This window comes from Molossus molossus, unplaced genomic scaffold (genome assembly GCF_014108415.1).
Source record: "Molossus molossus isolate mMolMol1 unplaced genomic scaffold, mMolMol1.p scaffold_m16_p_12, whole genome shotgun sequence".
In the NCBI taxonomy this organism is placed as follows: Eukaryota; Metazoa; Chordata; class Mammalia; order Chiroptera; family Molossidae; genus Molossus; species Molossus molossus.
Window position 1 is genome coordinate 84,667,407 of NW_023425347.1, and position 18,340 is coordinate 84,685,746.

Consider the following 18,340-nt stretch of genomic DNA (forward strand, 5'->3'; position numbering starts at 1 on the left):
CTTTGTTAGGGGCTCCAAATGCCTTTCAGTTTGCACCCAAAGCCATACCAGTATTTTCTATGTGATGTGAAAAGAAAGTCTGGGATGCACTGGCTTAAACTAAACTAACATTTCAAATTGCAAAAAAGTATCTTAAATTATCTCACATCCAACTTGAATACAATGTAGGAAAATTTGGTAAAACTGCTTTTGAATTTTTCTCAGGATTATTTTCCTTTCTGAAGGTGAAATATTAAACAAGCCCATGGGCGTACTCTAAAAGTCACAGAAATTTGAGCTAAAATTAAAAACACGGTTACATTTCTAATTTAGAGATTGGGCATCTTTAAACTGATAAAATCACAAAAGATTCCCCAATTTTAGGGAAATTATTTCAAAAATTAGAATATCTAAATATACTGTACTGTGCCTCAGATAGGCAAAGTTCTCAACCTCAAGTGTCAACTATAATGCTAATTACAAACTAGCTGTTACTAATTTTACCGCACCCTCAATTTAGTGGCGTGGGCTGGGTAGACTAGGATAAATAAGTCATATGAAGGCAAAACACTATCCAAACAGTATTAAAACCCATTTTCAGAACCCTTTCTTATTACAGAAGTTTTCACACATTTCAATTCCCAACATTGGGACATCTTTAAGGCAGAGAAGCCCCAAATTTAGAAAATAAACAACGGTAAGTCAAGTACCATTATGATTATATTATTCACAAAGACCCAAACCCACTGGAATTTCTTATTCTTGGACCTATATCCATGTGGAATCCTGCCTAAAAAAGCCGCATTTCATATTAAACATTTATATCCTTGATACTGGGCTCTTCCAGGTTTCTACAGGGTAAGTAAGCACAATGACTGGTACCTAATAAGCACTCACAATCAAATATTTGTTGAATGACTTAGCAGGGGCTCACTTCACTGGGAAATATCCAGAAATAAAGCATTATAAATTTTAGCCCACTCTGATTTGTAGAAGTCATGATTATCTAGCCCTGGGCACAAAAGCAAACCTGAACTATTTTACCTCAGCAAGTTTTCTTAAAATAGTGGATGTCTTTTTTCTTAAAACTCCTTATACTTCAAATCTTTCATAAAATATACCAGACTCAAATAACACTAATAAATGGTACTAAAAGTGATGCTCAACAGGATCTCACGTTTATTGAGAAGTGATTAATGGTAAAAAGAAAGGCAATGCCCTTTCCTCATTGGATGAACAAGAAACTGAAGAAACATTCACTACACGTTTTACAATATTTTTCTCTTCCAAAATGCATTTCTGTAAACAAGTTTTTACCACTGTTCTTAGCTGTGAAATAAAATTAATCCTGACTCAATCAGTATAATGTACAAGAACAGAACATTTCTTAGGACTCCTAGTACTTTACTTTGAGTAACAAAGGGTCAGAGAAAATGAACCACCCTTAAAGACACAACCTTGGGTAACACTGTTAAATTCTCCAAGACAAAAATTCTTCATAAAAACGTTCTTCCAGTTCGGAAGGGAAAAACCAAATTCCCACTTTCTGGGGTGGAGGCAGGCCCATACCTTCGAAACTCAGGTGTTCTCCAAGTGCAAATGTCAAAATGGGGAGGAGGAAAGGGTTTAAAAATTAGAGAAAACTGTATGCACTTACGGACTTTAAAATCCGAAAAACATAGTAAAAAGACAAAAACAAACAAACAAAAATAACACAAAGCATTATGCTCTGAAATCACAACCAAAGCCAAAATAAAAGGGACATTTGTCACCTAAACTACCTAGAGGGATTTTTTTAGTTTTTTCTTTTTCTTTTTTTTTTCATTTTCCAGTTAAGTCCTATGTCTTTTGTGAAATTCCAATACTTAAACTGCAAGTCTGCAATCGTCTCTGAAGTCAATGAAATTAAGAAAAAAGTCCTAATTCTCTTGAAGGTCATTTTTTTTCCTCTTAGGATATGCAGATGAAACCGTTGCTGTGGTCTGTGCAGAACTGCCTTTTATTTTCCACGACCTTGACGTTCCTAGAGGTTAAAAGAAAAAATTGAAGTGATTAGTTAAACCTTATATGAGTATGCTTAAAAATGAAAACTCCACAGAATAACTCAATAGAAATGTAATTATTTTTTTCTACACAGAATACGGCCCAACAATAAAAACTGGCTTTTATTTCTTATATTTTAATCCAAAGTAGTAACACCCAAGCACCCCAATTAAAACAGATTTTTTTTTTTACTTTAAAATTTCTTACATGATTTATTTTCCTATTATAATTGGTTTACGCTAACACTCATCAGTCCCCCAATATATAGGCCTAACAGAAGCAACCCATATAAGATGTACTAAAAAAAAAACCTAACAGTATAAGAGTCATCCCATTCCAGTCCCAGAGCCTTAGACAGATTTATAAGCCTCAATTACCTTTTTTGTAAAGTGAGGACATGTATCTCTCACAGAGCTATGGGAGATAATGAGCTAACATATAGAAAGCTCTTAGTCCACAGCAGGCAAGAAAATTACCCTCTTACCCTACAGAGTTTAAAATCGACTTAGAGATAGATTTTGAAAACTGCAATACCAAAGTTGTCCCTGAAATATATCTAAATGCTCATTTCTTAAGAATCATTCTTTATAAGCCTTTTATAAATCTATTTTAAACAGCTTTCCATGTCACACACCGTTTATGTATTGACATTTTAAAAAATATGACTCAATCCACATGCCTTTTAAAAGTAAAAGCCTTGCCTGGCCAATATGGCTCAGTGGACTGAGCACTGTCCCATGGACTGAGAGAGGTCCCAGTTCAGTTCCTGGTCAGGATACCTGCCCAGGTTGTGGGCCAAATCCCCAGTTGGGGGCATGCAGGAAGCGGCCAATTGATATTCTCTCTCATTGATGTTTCTTTCTCTCTCTCTCCCTAAAACCAATAAGGGGGGTGGGGGAGAGTAAAAGTCTTAACTGGTTAGGAGCACAGGCCTGAACTTACTTGATTCATCCATCTAACTTGAGTGGAGTCACTTGAACCCATTTATACTATGGTAACTTCAGTTCTAAAGAAAATATGATTCCTACTAAAAAGAATAGCAACTAGGCTCGGCCAGCGTGGCTCAGTGGTTGAGTGTTGACCCAGGCACCAAGAGGTCACCAGTTCGATTCCCGGTCAGGACACATGCCCAGGTTGTGGGCTGGATCCCCAGTGGGGGGCATGCAGTAGGCAGCCAATCAATGTTCTCTCTCATCAATGTCTCTATCTCTCTCCTTCTCCCTTCCTCTCTAAAATCAATAAAAATAAAAAAATATTTTTTTAAAAAGAATAGCAACTAGCATTTATGGGCTTCCATGTTCCAGGTACTGTATATAATAATGATCTTTGTAACCACCCCACAAAGATTGTATTATTATTCCTGCTTTAGAGGTAAGAAAATGAAAGCTCACAAAAGATACTTAACCAAGGTTACTTTAACTAAGAACCAAGATTCAAACCCAGGGCTATATGGCTTTATCTGCACCGTTATTACAAATATTTATGTTAAAGTCAACAAAGTTAACTGAGGCTTTGTGATGAACTTACTACCCTAAAACTAAATTGTTCCATGGATATAAAAATGGTAAATTATTTACTCAGAAAGAGCAGTTCTTTTTTTGTCATGTCCCAGTTCACATCTCTAGAATTCAGGGATAAACTTCCCAACATACCAAGCTCTGAGATATTGTTTCTTAAATAAGTCATTTTGAAATTTCAAATTAATAAAATAATTTTAATAACTCACTCAAACACAATCTCTGGAAATCAAACTAAATCCAAGAAGAAAAAGAAGAAATTCAGTCCAATATAATAGAGATCTTAAAAGTTTTGATGTTCCTGGGCTTCAGTACTGCCTTCCCCCCCCCGCTTTCTATGTTTTCCCTAAGTTTTAATATATTAATAATAGAAAAATTACAATGTAAAAAGACTTCTCAAGTTGACCAAAGTCAAACTTTGAACAGCACCTTGCTTCACATATCAATTTTAAACTCATCTACCTCTTGTTTTGTCATCCATAACTTGGATGAACACCATTTATGTAAATTATCTTCCACTACTGATCAAGATCTACCTTTGGTTTCAGGAAATCTGGCCTCTTCAGCGTGTTACTTGATTCAATCTCATTACTACTCTTCAAGCCAAGGGTGTCTGTCCTTCTGTCCTTCAAGGTACAGTTCAAAACCCCTTTCCCTTTTTTGAGACTTCCTTAGCCCCTACAGCTTTCAATGTCCTTCCAAATCTGCATCCACAATTGAAAATTAAATTGCTTTGTGTCTTGTTTCACGTAAAATCAATCCCAACTCAATTAAAAGCTCCTAAGAAAACAAAGAACAAGTCTTCAACTAACCTCACTCACAAGCTACTTATGAGTTTAAGAATGAATAGGCTAAAACAACTTTTTAATAACATTCTAGTTCTCATCACATACTAAAAAAATTTTAACTGTGTTAGGTGATGAATATTACCTAAACATTGTGATAATCATTTCTCTATCTCAATATATCTATACACAGACACACACATCTCAAATTATTATACTGTATACCTTAAACTAATACGTTATCACATGTCAACTATCTCTCAATAAAACTGAAAAAGTATTCCACCTATTATCTCTTATTTTAATGTAATATAATCCCAGGAATACAAATATAAACTTATGTGCCCCAAATTGTACTCATAAAAAAGAAAACCTAGACTTTGCCAATTCCATTTTCCCCTAAGAAACAGTTATAAAGTTCATCAGCATGCTTAATAACAGCCATTTAGAATATTCAGTGATAAGAAATTCAAACAGCACTGTGTAATTGCACATACTGCATCAACTCATTTTTAAACAGCTTGTTCCTCTTTATGTGCTACCAAGTCCACAACTAAACTTCTATGTTCAATTTTGCCTCAAATATAACATAAAACCAATCCTGAATCTTAACTATACAATACCAAGAAGGCAATTGCAACCTGTGCCCTAATGTAAACCTGTATGCCAGACGATTTATTTTAAATTATGCAAATTGCATACAAATAAATGGCATTGGCTGCCTTAATCTCCTGCTCAACATCAAGAAAACATCACACTGGTACAATTCAGCAAGCTAAATTGGTCTTCAAACCCTATACATATATACTTTGTATTTTCCCATACATAGGTACCTTTCACTCAAAGGAAGCACTTTACCACTTATCCAAATTGCCAGCATCACCTGAGCTTTCAGACCACTATTAAGTAAAGATGACTTGAACACAAGCACAGTGATACCACGAGAGCTGATCTATTTTTTAAAAATTTTTCAATTACAGTTAAAATCGATATTATTTTGTATTAGTTTCAGGTGTACAGCATATTGGTTACATAATCATATACTTTACGAAGTCCCCCTCTCCCGATATTTCCAGTACCTACCTGACACCATTCATAGTTATTCCCTATGCTGTACTTTACATCCCATATGATTATTTTGTAACTACCAATTTGTACTTCTGAATCCCTTCATCTTTTTCATCTAGTCCCCCATGCCACCCTCCCCTCAGGCAAGCATTAGTCTGTTCTGTGTCTATGAGTGTTCAATTTTTTTTTTTTGGCTATTCCTCATGGAGGATATTTTTTTCCCCATTGATTATTTAGAGAGGGAGGGAGGAAGGAGAGAGTGAGAGAGAGACATTGATGCAAGAAAGACATGTCAAGGGGGGACAGGATCGGTAGGAGAATGTCTGGGGGGGGCGGGAGAGGAGAAACATCTGTAACAAAAATAAAGTCAGCCCCAGCTGGTTTGGCTCAGCGGTTAGAGCGTCAACCTGTGGTCCAGAGAGACCCGGGTTCGGTTCCCACTAAGGGCACATACCTCGGTTGCAGTCTGTCCCAGGCCCTGGTTGGGTCGTGTGGGTGGCAACCACTCGATATTTTTCTCTCTCTCTCTCTCTCTCCCCCTCCCACTCTATCTAAACAAAAAAATGGAAAAATGTCCTTGGGTGAGGATAAAAAAAATAATAAATAAATAAACAAAAAATGCAAAAAAAGAAAGACGCATCAATTGGCTGCCTCCCACACTTGCTTCAACTGGGGCAAGAGATGGAACCTACAACCCAGGCACATGTCCTCAACCAGGAACTGAACCAGCAACCCTTTGGTGCACGGGCCCATACTCTAATTACTGAGCCATACCAGCCAAGGCGAGTGTTTCAATTTTGTTTTTTTGTTTTTTTCCTTTGAGAAAGAGAGGGAGGGAGAGGGAGAGAGAGAAACACGGATTGGCCGCCTCCAGCATGCCTCCGCAATGGGGATGGGGCCCACAACTTGGTAATGTGCCCTAACCGGGAAACGAACCGGAAACCTTTGTGCATAGGTCGACGGTCAACCACTGAGCCACACCGGCCAGGCTTATTTTGTTCTTTAGATTCCACACAAGATAAATCATATCATATTTGCTTTTCTCAGACTGACATTTCACTTAGCAAAATACCCTCTAGGTCCATTCATGCTGTGATAGTTGATCGTATAACCAAGATGACTACCAAGTGGCTAAGGTGTGTGTATTGGGGTGTTAGTACACACAGCCTGGATAGGTTGGACAAAGGGATGATTCATATGCCCTCCAGGATAGAGTGGGACAGCATAAAATTTCAACACACATGCAATTTGACACTTAAGAATTTTTACTTCTTGCCTGGCTGGTGTAGCTCAGTGGTTGAGTGTCAATCCATACACCAAGAGGTTGCCAGTTCCATTCCCGGTCAGGGCATATGCCCACAATGTGGACCTGATCCCCAGTGTGGGGTATGCAGGAGGCAGCCAATCGATGTTCTTTCTCATGGATGTTTCTATCTCTCTCTCCCTCTCCCTTCCTCTCTCTTTAAAACCAATAAAGAAAAAAAAATTTTTTTAATAAATAAGAGATACAAAAAAATAAAAATAATTAAGAAAAAAATTTTAAGGGCTTTTTATTTCTGGAATTTTCTATTTAATTGGACCTTACTCTCAAATGGCTCAGAAAAAAATTGCACATGTATCTCCAAAAAGGGTAATAAAGCAAATGTGGCAAAATATTACACTGGTAAATCTGGGTGAGGAGCCTATGGGTGTTCTTTGTACTGCTCTTGAAATTACTCTGAGTTTGAAATTATTTCAAAATAAAAAGTTAACAGCCCTGACCAGTGTTGCCCAGAGGTTAGAACATTGGCCCACACATTGAAGGGTCTTAGGTTCCCAGTCAAGGGCACACACCTGGGTTGAAGGTTTGAGCCCCAGCCTGAGTCAGGGCAAGTACAAGAGGCAATCAATCGATGTTTCTCTCCTCCTCCTCCTCCTCCCTCTCTTTAAAAATCAGTGGGAAAGCCCTGGCTGGCTTGGCTCAGCGGTTAGAGCATTGGCCTGCGGACCAGAAAGTCCCAAGTTCAGTTCCTGCTAAGGGCAAGTACCTTGGTTGTAGTTTGTCCCCAGCCCTGGTGGGGGGCAGTCAGTTGATGTCTCTCTCTCTCACATTGATGTTTCTCTCTCTCCCCCTCCCGCTTTATCTGAAGATAAATGCAAAAAATGTCCTTGGGTGAGGATTAAAAAAAAAAAATCAGTGGGAAAAAAATTCTCAGGTGATTATCTTCTCAGACCCACACTAAAAGTCATCAAACACAAGGATATTTTAGCAAAAATGAAAAGGTCTGCCTAGCTTTTTTTTCTTTTTTTTTAACAAGTCTTTTGGAATGAGAAAATAATGCAGAAATAATGCAGAGAAGGTTCTAACACGAAGACCATTATTTTTAACCACTTTTGGGCATTAAAACCTTTTAGGTTTCCTATGCATGACTTCCCTTACAGCAGGTTTTCTTTCACTTTTGTGACTATTTCCTATTACCACTGGGAACAATGCCACTAAATACTTTGACAATTTATGATCAAAGGGCTTCACCTGTAGGTTACTGACATTTCTAATCAACCAGTCTACCTTGATAATATTTAATAAACAAAAAGCAGGAGGGGAAGGACAAGAATGATGAAAAGAACAGAACAACACATTAAAACAGACTTGGATCTCCAATGGGTCCAGGTCCCAGCTGGAACTGCCATAAACACAACATACACATTTGTGCCTGTCAGACACTCCAGCTTTTATACATAAAGATGATATTGACTGATCACAGCAGGGGAAGTAGTGTGTAAGGTGGTTTTCCCCATTGTGTTGTCGTTTGAAGCCTGCCTATCATTCTAGTGCTTCTAGAGCCATGTGCAAGGTAGCTAGTGAAATCTGTAGTAGGAACAGGCCAGAGTGACCAGTCTAAACTAAACTCCTGCCAGAGATTGGCTGCCCAGACGTACAATGAGATAAACATAAGATCAAATATAAAAATTAATTATAAAGTTCCAGTTAACCAAAAACCAGCCCAAATGCTACAATGAAATGAAGATGTGTTCCTAGAGCTTGAGAATACTATGATGGTAATAAACAAAGAGGAGGGGGAAATAGTGGAGCCAAGACTTTACTGAATTCCACTCCATCTTAAAACATTTACAAGGACACTCATCCTGAACTTTAAATCAGTCCACAACCTCAAAAAAGAACAGTGAAGAGACTAAAGAAACAATCTTAAGAAATAAAGATAAATTTAAAGATATTAAAAATAACTATAAAGAAGTGGAAGAAGTTTCTAGCCCTGAATATCTAGTTTAAAGAGGTAATACCCACATTATCCACCCACCCCACAACCTCATTTTATATCTATAATTATGAAACACAAAACTGTCTCTAGAGTAAATACGCTAAAAGCCACAAGGTGGCAATGTTACTTAAAAGTCTGCACATTTGAAATTTCTTCCTGAAACACATACATAGCTGACCCTTTAGCAGTTCTCAACCTGTGGGTCACGACCACTTTGGGAGTCGAATGACCCTTTCACAGGGGTCGCCTAAGACTATCAGAAAACACTATTTCCGATGGTTTTAGGAACCGAGACACCACTCCTCTATCCGTCTCCAGATGGGTCTGCCCACATGCAGATACGCCCCCATACAACATGAGGAACTATATTAAAGGGTCGCAGCATTAGGAAGGTTGAGAACCACTGCTTTAACACATTGTTAGTGGAACCATCATCCTCATGCATAAAATGTGCAACTTTGACTCCCTCAAAATTTTACAGCCTTACCAGAAACATAAAGTTGATTAACACATATTTTTGTTATATGTATTTTTCTTCTATTTAGTCTAATATCATTTCTCATTTCTACTGTCACCTCTCTTCCTTCCACTTCTTTTATTTTTTTATCCTCGCCCAAGAACATTTTTTCGTATTTTGTTCAGATAGAGTGGGAGGGAGAGAGAGGAAGAGAGAGAGAGAGAGAGAAACATCAACATGAAAGGAACACATCGAGTGGCTGCCACCCGCATGACCCAACCAGGGCCAGGGACAAACTGCAACCAAGTTACATGCCCTTAGCGGGAGCCGAACCCAGGTCTCTCTGGACTGCAGGCCAACGCTCTAACTGCTGAGCCAAACCGGCCAGGGCTCTTCCTTCCACTTTTAAGTGGGCCATAAAACACAGCTGAGACATATTTGTACTTATTTTGGGGGTATAATTTTATTAACTTTATTTTTTCTCCTTTACTGATTTCAGAGAAAAAAGGGAGGGTGGGGGTGGAGAGAGAAACATTGATGTGAGAGAAACATCAACAGGATGCCTCCGGCACACGCCACAACTAGGTACCCAAGCATGTGCCCAAACTGGGAAACTTTAAAATCTGATCTTTATCTCCTCACCTCAATTAAATGTACTTATATAGCACTCAACTATTTTCTCTTATGTCCTCATGAACCTTGATAGAAAAGAACATAAATTTCAGCACCCCTGGCTAAAAATGAGAGTGCTTAGCCCTGACCAGTTTGGTTCAGCGGTTAGAGCATCGGCCCACAGACCAGAACCCCAGGTTCGGTTCCCGCTAAGAACATGTACCTTGATTGGAGTTTGTCCCTGGCCCCGGTGGGGGTCGTGTGGGTGGCAACCAGTCGATGTGTCTCTCTCACATCGATGTTTCTTTCTCTTCCCCACTCTCTCCCTCCAGCTCTATATGAAGAAAAATGAAAAAAAAAAAAAAGCTTACATGGGCTAACATGAAAAAATGTGATTATATTAAAATGACTTTCATTGTTTTATATGGCTTATGGAATCAATCTTTATAGTCTCTGATGCTGTAAACAAAAGTTAAATGAGTCTACTGACAGAAAAACTGAGTTATATATAGCATTCTGCCTTCCATAGGTAAAGGAACAAAAATATTTTCCATCAGTTTTCCAATTTAAAGCAGAGCTGTAATAGTTTATTAAATATGTGGTCATCCCTTGCCACTTCGCACTTCGACTTTCACGGCTTCACTCTATCGAGGTTTTTTCAAATATATTCATTAAAAAGTTGATCGAGACAGTGAAAATGATACAGCGCGTGCTCAGTTGTCTGACTCAATTATACAGCCGTGTATTACAATTAAAATTAAAATTACTGGCCCTGGCCGGTTTGGCTCAGCGGTTAGAGCGTCGGCCTGCGGTCCGGAGAGACCCGGGTTCAGTTCCCGCTAAGGGCATGTACCTCGGTTGCAGTTTGTCCCCGGCCCTGGTTGGTCGTGCGGGTGGCAGCCACTCGATGTGTCCCTTTCACATCAATGTTTCCCTCTCTCTCCCTCCCTCTCTGTCTGTGCAAAAAATGGAAAAATGTCCTCGGGTGAGGATAAAAAAAAAAAAAAATTAAAATTACTGTACATATGGACTGTAGACCTATGTATCTGAGCACCTCAGGAATCCTTCAAAACCAGGTGCAACCACAAGAGTCTGGAACAGATTAACAGCGATAAATGAGGGACGAATGTGTCCTCTTCTTATCCCCTTTTGAACTTTTCTAGGTGCAGAAATGAACATCTATTTGAAATGAATTTCTGGAAACTGAAGTAGGAGCACCAAGTAAAGTAAATGCATTATAATAACCTTTCCTACCATCAAATTCTTTTCCAAAACTGTTAATTAGTAACCAAACTCCTATATACATTTCACTAAAAGGGTCAGAAGTAAAAAGCCTGGATAACCTACTATTTGCAGTTACCTGTATAATAAATGTGACTAGTAAGAGAACAAAGGATAAGATAGATACATTAACATTTTTCAGGTTAACTAAAAGTAAATTAGAAAACACTAGTTACAAACTAAATAAAATGGTTTGACTGTTCTCTGAATCATTCCTTGGCTCTCCAGTAAGAACTACATTTGAGCCCTGGCCAGTTTGACTCAGCGGTAGAGCATCAGCCTGCAGACCAGATTCCTGGGTTCGGTTTCTGCTAGGGGCACATACCACAAAATAGAACTACATTTAAACCGAAACTAATTTCACAATAAAATCAATTTTCCAAAACCCTTCAGAATACAATTAAATAATATAACTTTTCAACTTCTCCCTACACCTAGCATAAACATATTGTGCATTTGTGCCCTCTTAGTCTATTCTAAGGGTTGGACCCCAAAATGGAAAACCAGTAGCACTATTAAGTACCAGGCTCAAAGTTATTGAAGAATGTAATGATTAGTCCACAGTAAACAAAGGTGTGTATTATTTATGTATACATATACATATGTAAGCCTGACATTGTGAATCAAAATAATCATTCATAAAAGACCTGTATGCAAACACTTCATTTATATATATACATTTAATCTTCTTAACAACCTGATATGGTATTTACCCTTTTTGAGAGGGGGAGGGAAATCACAGGGGTCAGCACATCCAGAGAACAATGAGAAAACCACCTTTGAGATCATGGTATCTCCCCTGCCAGGCAAGTATTATTTTCCCTATTTAAAAAAAAAAGGCCCGGCTGGATTGAGCATCATACCATGGACTGAGAGGTCCTGGTTCCACTCCCGTTCAGGACACATGCCCAGGTGCTGGGCTCAATCCCCAGTGAGGGTCATGCAGAAGGCAGCCGATCATTGTTTCTCTCATATCGATGTTTCTCTCTCTCTCCCTTCCTTTCCTCTAAAAAAAAATCAGAAAAAACATAGTTAAAAAAAATACTAAGGCTCAGAGAATTGTACTTGCTCAATCAGTGATAGTAGCAGATATATCAGCTCTTCTTCTAGCCATTCCACTACTATACATATGATAGGTTAACAATACCACAGAACCTAGGATTCATGCTCCAACTATAGCAACATAATATGTGTGTACCTAAACGTTTTTATTTTTTTATTACTTTTATTTATTTGTCCTCACCTGAGGACATTTTTCCATTTTTTGTTCAGATAGAGTGGGAGGGAGGGAGAGAGAAACATCAAGGTGAAAGGGCCACATCGAGTGGCAGCCACCCGCACGACCCAATCAGGGCCAGGGACAAACTGCAACCGAGGCACGTGCCCCTAGCGGGAACCAAACCCGGGTCTCTCTGGACCGCAGGCCGACATTCTAACCGCTGAGCCAAACCAGCCAGGGCTGTACCTAAACATTTTAAAAGGCCCATCAATGTAACATACTTAACAGAATCCCTTCCCACACCCTAAAAAACTAATTACCTTTAAAAAAAAATCTTAGTTTGGCCCTGGCCAGTTTGGCTCAGCAGTTAGAGCATCTGCCCACAGACCAAAGAGTCACAGACTCAATTACCAGTTAAGGGCACAGACCTGGGTTACAAATTCCATCCAGGGGATCATGCAGGAGGCAACCAATCAATTATTTATGTCTCTCTCACATCGCTGTTTCTTTTTTCTTTCTCTCCCTCCCTCCCTCCCACTCTCTACTTAAAAAAAAAAAGTAAATAAATAAAATAAAAATCATAGTTTGGACAACTTCAGGATGGCTAGTGGCCACTAAATCTTATAGCTTAAAATTATCCAACAACTCTAAAAAAGTAATGTCCCCACAAAAAGGAACACTAAATATAAAACTTAAAACATTAAAGCCTCTTAGAAGTAGCCATAATGCCTCTAAAGAGATTATAACATGAAGTTACATGGCAGGATACTAAACCAAAGACACTGCCACAATTCATCAATACTTACAGCTAATGAAAAGCTACTCAAAAGACCCTTTCAACCTTAAGGTAGGCCACAGTATTAAAAGGTACAACAGCTAGGCTTATCAGACACATGTGAATTCTAACATTGTTTCTCAAGATGAAGTCTTGAAACTAGCTGGGGGCAGGACTATAGTACTAAAAAAAACTTCAGAAACCAAAATGGCAAGAAAACAAGCATGAGGATTTTAAGGTGGGAGGGGCACACAAAACTTGACTAATGAGCCCGTCTGGTGTGGCTCAGTGGTAGAGTGTCGACCCACGCACCAAAAGGTTGCCAATTCTATTCCCATCCAGGATGCATGACCAGGTTGTGAGACAAATCCGGGGGGGGGGGGGGGGAAGGGGGGGATGCAGGAAGTAGCTAAAGGATGTTCTCATTGGTATCTCTCTCTCTCTCTCAACGCAAGAAAGGAAAAAAAAAACAAAAAACACTTGACTAATGACACACATAATCCAGTTCTCAAACTTTAAATATGAGAGAATTACCAACAGAGTTGATACAATGCAGATTCCAAGGCCTCACCTCCCAAGACGCTTATTCAATAGGTGAGGGAGGACAAGAATCTGCAGTGTTAAGTACTCCCAGATGATAACTTGTACAAACTGAGCAACTTCTCTTCAGTCATTTCTAATTATGTAAGAAATACCTAGGGAGCTTACTAAATAAAACTCTAGTTTAGTAAGCCTGGGTGCAGAGCCTAGTTATCAGTATTTTTACAAATACTTTCCAGATGACTCAAGTTTGTTTTAAACCATTACAATTTTTTTTAGGCGCTCCACCCTGCTCCCCTCCCCACCTTGTTGCAGGCTTATGGACTACAAGTAAAGTAACGTGTTACAACTGACTGAATTACCCAAGAACTTATCTGGGTTCTACTTCTAGCTCTGCCACTAAAGTGAAGTCATCTTTTGCTTTTTATCCTCACCCGAGAACATTTTTTACATTTCAGATAGAGCAGGAGAGAGAAATATCGACGAGAGAGAGAGAGATACACCGACCCGGGACAAACTGCAACCACAGTACGTGCCCTTAGGGGGAACAGAACCTGGTTCTCTCTGGTCTGTGGACCGACACTCTAACCGCTGAGCCAAACCGGCCAGGGCAAGTGATCTTGCAGTTTGTGTACAAAATGAGAGGGGTAGACAAAATCCTCCCCACTCTATTATCCAGAACTATTTGTGTTCCTCCTTGTTGCTGCTGCCTTAGGTAGAGTAGACCCAATTCACTCCATTTTGATGCTCATGATGAGGGATGATTAAACCCAACTGCTAAATTATGTTCTCCACATGTATCCACAAAGGGTGACTGGCTACTGGCATCAGTAGGTAATAGAACACTGTTAATGATTTTTAAGAACAAAAAAAGCTTTTGGGGCAAAACAAATTCCAGTTCTTTGTATTTTATTGATTTTAGAGAGGGAGGGAGGGAGAGGAAAAGATAGAAACATCGATGAGCAGCATTTGGCCGCTTCCTGCATGCCCCCCACTGGGGATTAGGCCCACAATGTGGGCATGTGCCCTGACTGGGAATTGAACCGGCAACCTCTTGATGCATGGATCAACACTCAACCACTGAGCCACACTGGCCAAGCCAAATTCCAGTTCTTCCATAACCTATGTGGTCTTGAGAAAGTTACCCCTTTTTAAATAAGTTTCCTTTATATTATATTCCTTTTTTAATTCTAACCTGCTACTTATCCTATATTCCTTACCTCAGTTCCCTACCTGTAAAAAGAAGATAATGTTAATTCTACAGGATTATACTAAAGGATTAAATATATGAAAAGTGCCTAATATGGCTAAAGTGCCTAATAGTCCAAAAATGGCTAAACTGGGGTAAAAATCTGAATAAGGGGAAAAGGCAGGATAAAACACTCTATAGAATATGATTATAACTGTAAGAACCACTTGTGTAGGTAAAGAAGAGAAAGAAAAATGCCCAAATAAATAGAAAAATTATGGCTGATTTTTCTTCATTTTCTACACTTTTGATAACTTGGTTGTATTTTACTATGAAAAACAAATGCAAAGACAAATTTGGAAATACAAAATTTGCAGAGCGTAAATTTTTTTACATGCAAACACTTAAAAAGTTCTATATGCTGCCTGGCCAGTGTGCCTCAGTTGGCTGAATGCCATCCCATGCACCAAGAGGTCGCTGGGAATCAAGAGATGGCTGGTTCGATTCTCGGTCAGGCACAAGCCTGGGTTTCGGCTCCATCTCCAGTATGGGGCATGCAGGAGGCAGCCAAGCAATGCTTCTCCCTCTCTAAAAATCAATAATTAAAAAAAAAAACCAACACATACACATTTAAAAGTTCTATATGCTATCCACTACCAAAAAAGTTCACATTGCCCTGGCCAGTTTGGTTCAGTGGTTAGAGCATGAGCCTGCAGACCAAAGAGTCCTGGGTTCGATTCCGGCCAAGGGCACATACCTCGGTTGCAGTTCATCCTTAGCCCTAGTTGGGGTCACGCAGGTGGCAACCAATCAATGGTGTCTCTCTCGCATCAATGTTTCTCTCTCCCTCCCTCTCGCTCTATCTAAAGATAAATGTAAATATCCTCGAGTAAAGATAAAAACAAAAAATACCACCAGACATTACAATAGCATTAAGTACAAATGAGTTAGAAGAGTAACTGCCTGCCTCTTCCCTTACCCCTCCAGTCAATAGTTCAAACTTGAGGGTTAGCCATTTTCTTCATCTTTCCACTATCTTTTTTTCCTTTCCATCCTTCCAGGCCAAACTCAAACCCAGTCTTCCATAAAAATGTCTTGATTCCATCCTAACTGGTCTTGCTCTTCTTTTCTTCTGCACTTGGGTCTTATATGTAAAATCAGCACTTTAATAATCACTGTCATATACTGTTTCATCTGTGATATCTCATAATTTGATATCTTCTCTCGATGGTTAACTGGACTTAAATCAATTCAATAAGGAACTGTTTATTCAGGAAGGAATGAAAACCATTAGGGCACTATTTATTGAGCTACGAGTAGTAGTGACTAGAAGAATTTGGTCCAGGGGAGGTGGCAATTTTTAACTCAATTACCTGCTTCTGTGGAAGAGAAAGGCAAAAGTGATGATCTGAGCTACCTACCATGCTCAGAGCCTATCTCCTTGCTCATTTAAAGACTTGCAGGATTCAGTGGTAAGATACCCTTTTTTTGTCCCAATTCAGGGAACAGCTTTTTCTCCTCTCCATGAAACTCCTCAGCAGCTACAGGTAAGAGTCCCTTGTCATACCATCCCTTAAACTAGGGCAGTCAAACACTGGCCAGCTTGGCTCAGCAGTTGGAGCGTCGGCCTTCAGACCAGAGTCCTGGGTTCAGTTCCTGCTAGGCCCTAACGGCTAGGGGCACATACCAAAACAAACAAAAAAAACTAGGGCAGTCAAAAGCCAAAGCTATAGCCTCCCCACCACCCCTGCAACACCTCCCCCCTCGCCGTGAGTAAACCAACACACCTGAGATGCTAAAGCTGCAAAATCCTTGTTTCTTCCAATTCAAAACAGGTCTCCCACCCCAACTTCATCCACCATTCCTCTATTTGAAAATTTTTATGTCATCCAATTAGTTCCAAAGTATGCTTCATAGGGAGATGCTTGGAGGATCTTCCAGGGGGGAAAAGGAAGCTAAGCATATAAAGTCAATCATTCATGGGGATCTGAGTAAGGTTTTATTTGGGGGCAGGGTGGGAGTTGGGGGAATTTTACTACCAAAGTTTGAAAACTGTTAGAGGACGCATCTTTATTTCTGGCATGTAACCAGAATGGCTCACATCTGAGTAATTCTTGGTTTAAACTATTCAAAATAGGTACAGTACTAAATGATTCTAGGTTGCTAACTAACCTGTCCCAAAATATTTAAGTGTGAAAAAACAGCAGTCCCCTCTGGATCAATCTTTAACCATATCAGAAACAGAATACTACCATTTTTAATACTTAATTGTATTTTCAGTCATTTTTATATGGTCTAATTTATAAAAATAGCCCCACTAACCAAATAAAAGCGGGTCTTATGTCACCAAATCTCTTCCAGGCTTGGAGAAGACAGCCTGAAAGTCTGTGGGTAGGGAGAGTTTGGAACAATAGAAACAACCAATGCAGAGTCTGTTAAGTGATGTGGAGAATAAAACCTTCAAACACCTAACAAACAAAGCTCTCTCATGTTACTTTTATTCAACAGATAGCCACTGGCATTTGCAGTCATCATCTTCTACCTGTCTGCAATCTCTGAATAAACTGATTATACTATTCCACTGCTTGAAATTCTATTCACGATATAACCCTTTCCTTATTCTCTTTCTAAAGCTCAAACTACCCGAATTCAATCTTTCACTTGTTCCCTCTTAACCCCCCTTTAAATTTTGTGATTTAAGGGAGCTCTTTCCTTGGCCCTCTTCTCTCACTGCAATGTTGAGTCTAGAAACACACTGCAGAAGCAGGAACCAGCTCTGCTTTCTTAGCTTGTTTGATGTTGCAAAGTTATTTACTCTTTTCTGTGCTTCAGTGTCTTTATCTGTAACACTGAGCAAGCTGCACCTACCTCACAAAGATATGAGAATAAACACATATATGTATGTAATCAGGATAGCTGTGTGCTAGACGATGTACAAAGTGTTCAATAATTTCAACCACTAGTTTTATTACCAATGGTATCGAATAATCTTAAATTCTTCCATGCCTTACCTATTTACTGAGGGCTGAAAACTGCCGAATATTTATCAATAATCTTTCTCCTGAACTTCTGATCTACTATCACCATACTGCCCCACAGGCACCCCAAACACTATTTCCAAAAGCCAACACACTGCCCTGACAGATTTGGCTCAGCGGTTAGAATGTCAGCCCGCAGACAAGAGAGACCCAGGTTCGGTTCCTGCTAAGGGTATGTACCTCAGTTGTAGTTTGTCCCTGGCCCTGGTTGGGGTTGTGTGGGTGGCAACCAGTTGATCTGTCTCTTTCACATCAATGTTTCTCTCTCTCTCCTTCTCCCTCTCTCTGACCCGCTCTATCTGAAGATAAATGCAAAAATGTCCTTGGGTGAGGATAAAAAAAACAAAAGAAAGAAAAAGTCAACACATCTCCAACCCAGAGCCTACTATCACCTAAACTTATTGTCCCACAAGTACCCCAAAAAATATTTCCAAAAGCCAACACATCTTCAACCCTAACCTGCTGGTTTATCCCATGTTCTTTAATTTTTAAAAAATAAGATACAGCCAGGCCAGTTTTGCTCAGCGGTTAGAGCGTTAGCCTGCAGACCAATGATTCATGGGTTCGATTCCAGTCA

At 39.4% G+C, this 18,340-nt stretch overlaps 1 protein-coding gene across 1 annotated transcript in view; it reads right to left on the bottom strand.

Moving 5' to 3' along the window:
• Nucleotides 1-1,135: 1,135 nt before the first annotated feature.
• The window catches only part of YTHDF2 (YTH N6-methyladenosine RNA binding protein 2), a 33,648-nt gene continuing 16,443 nt past the window's right edge, over nt 1,136-18,340 (bottom strand). Inside the window, exon 5 of the mRNA XM_036256912.1 lies at nt 1,136-2,002. Coding sequence (XP_036112805.1) covers nt 1,979-2,002 — 24 coding nt within the window. The 3' untranslated portion in view covers nt 1,136-1,978. The remainder of the gene's footprint in view (nt 2,003-18,340) is intronic.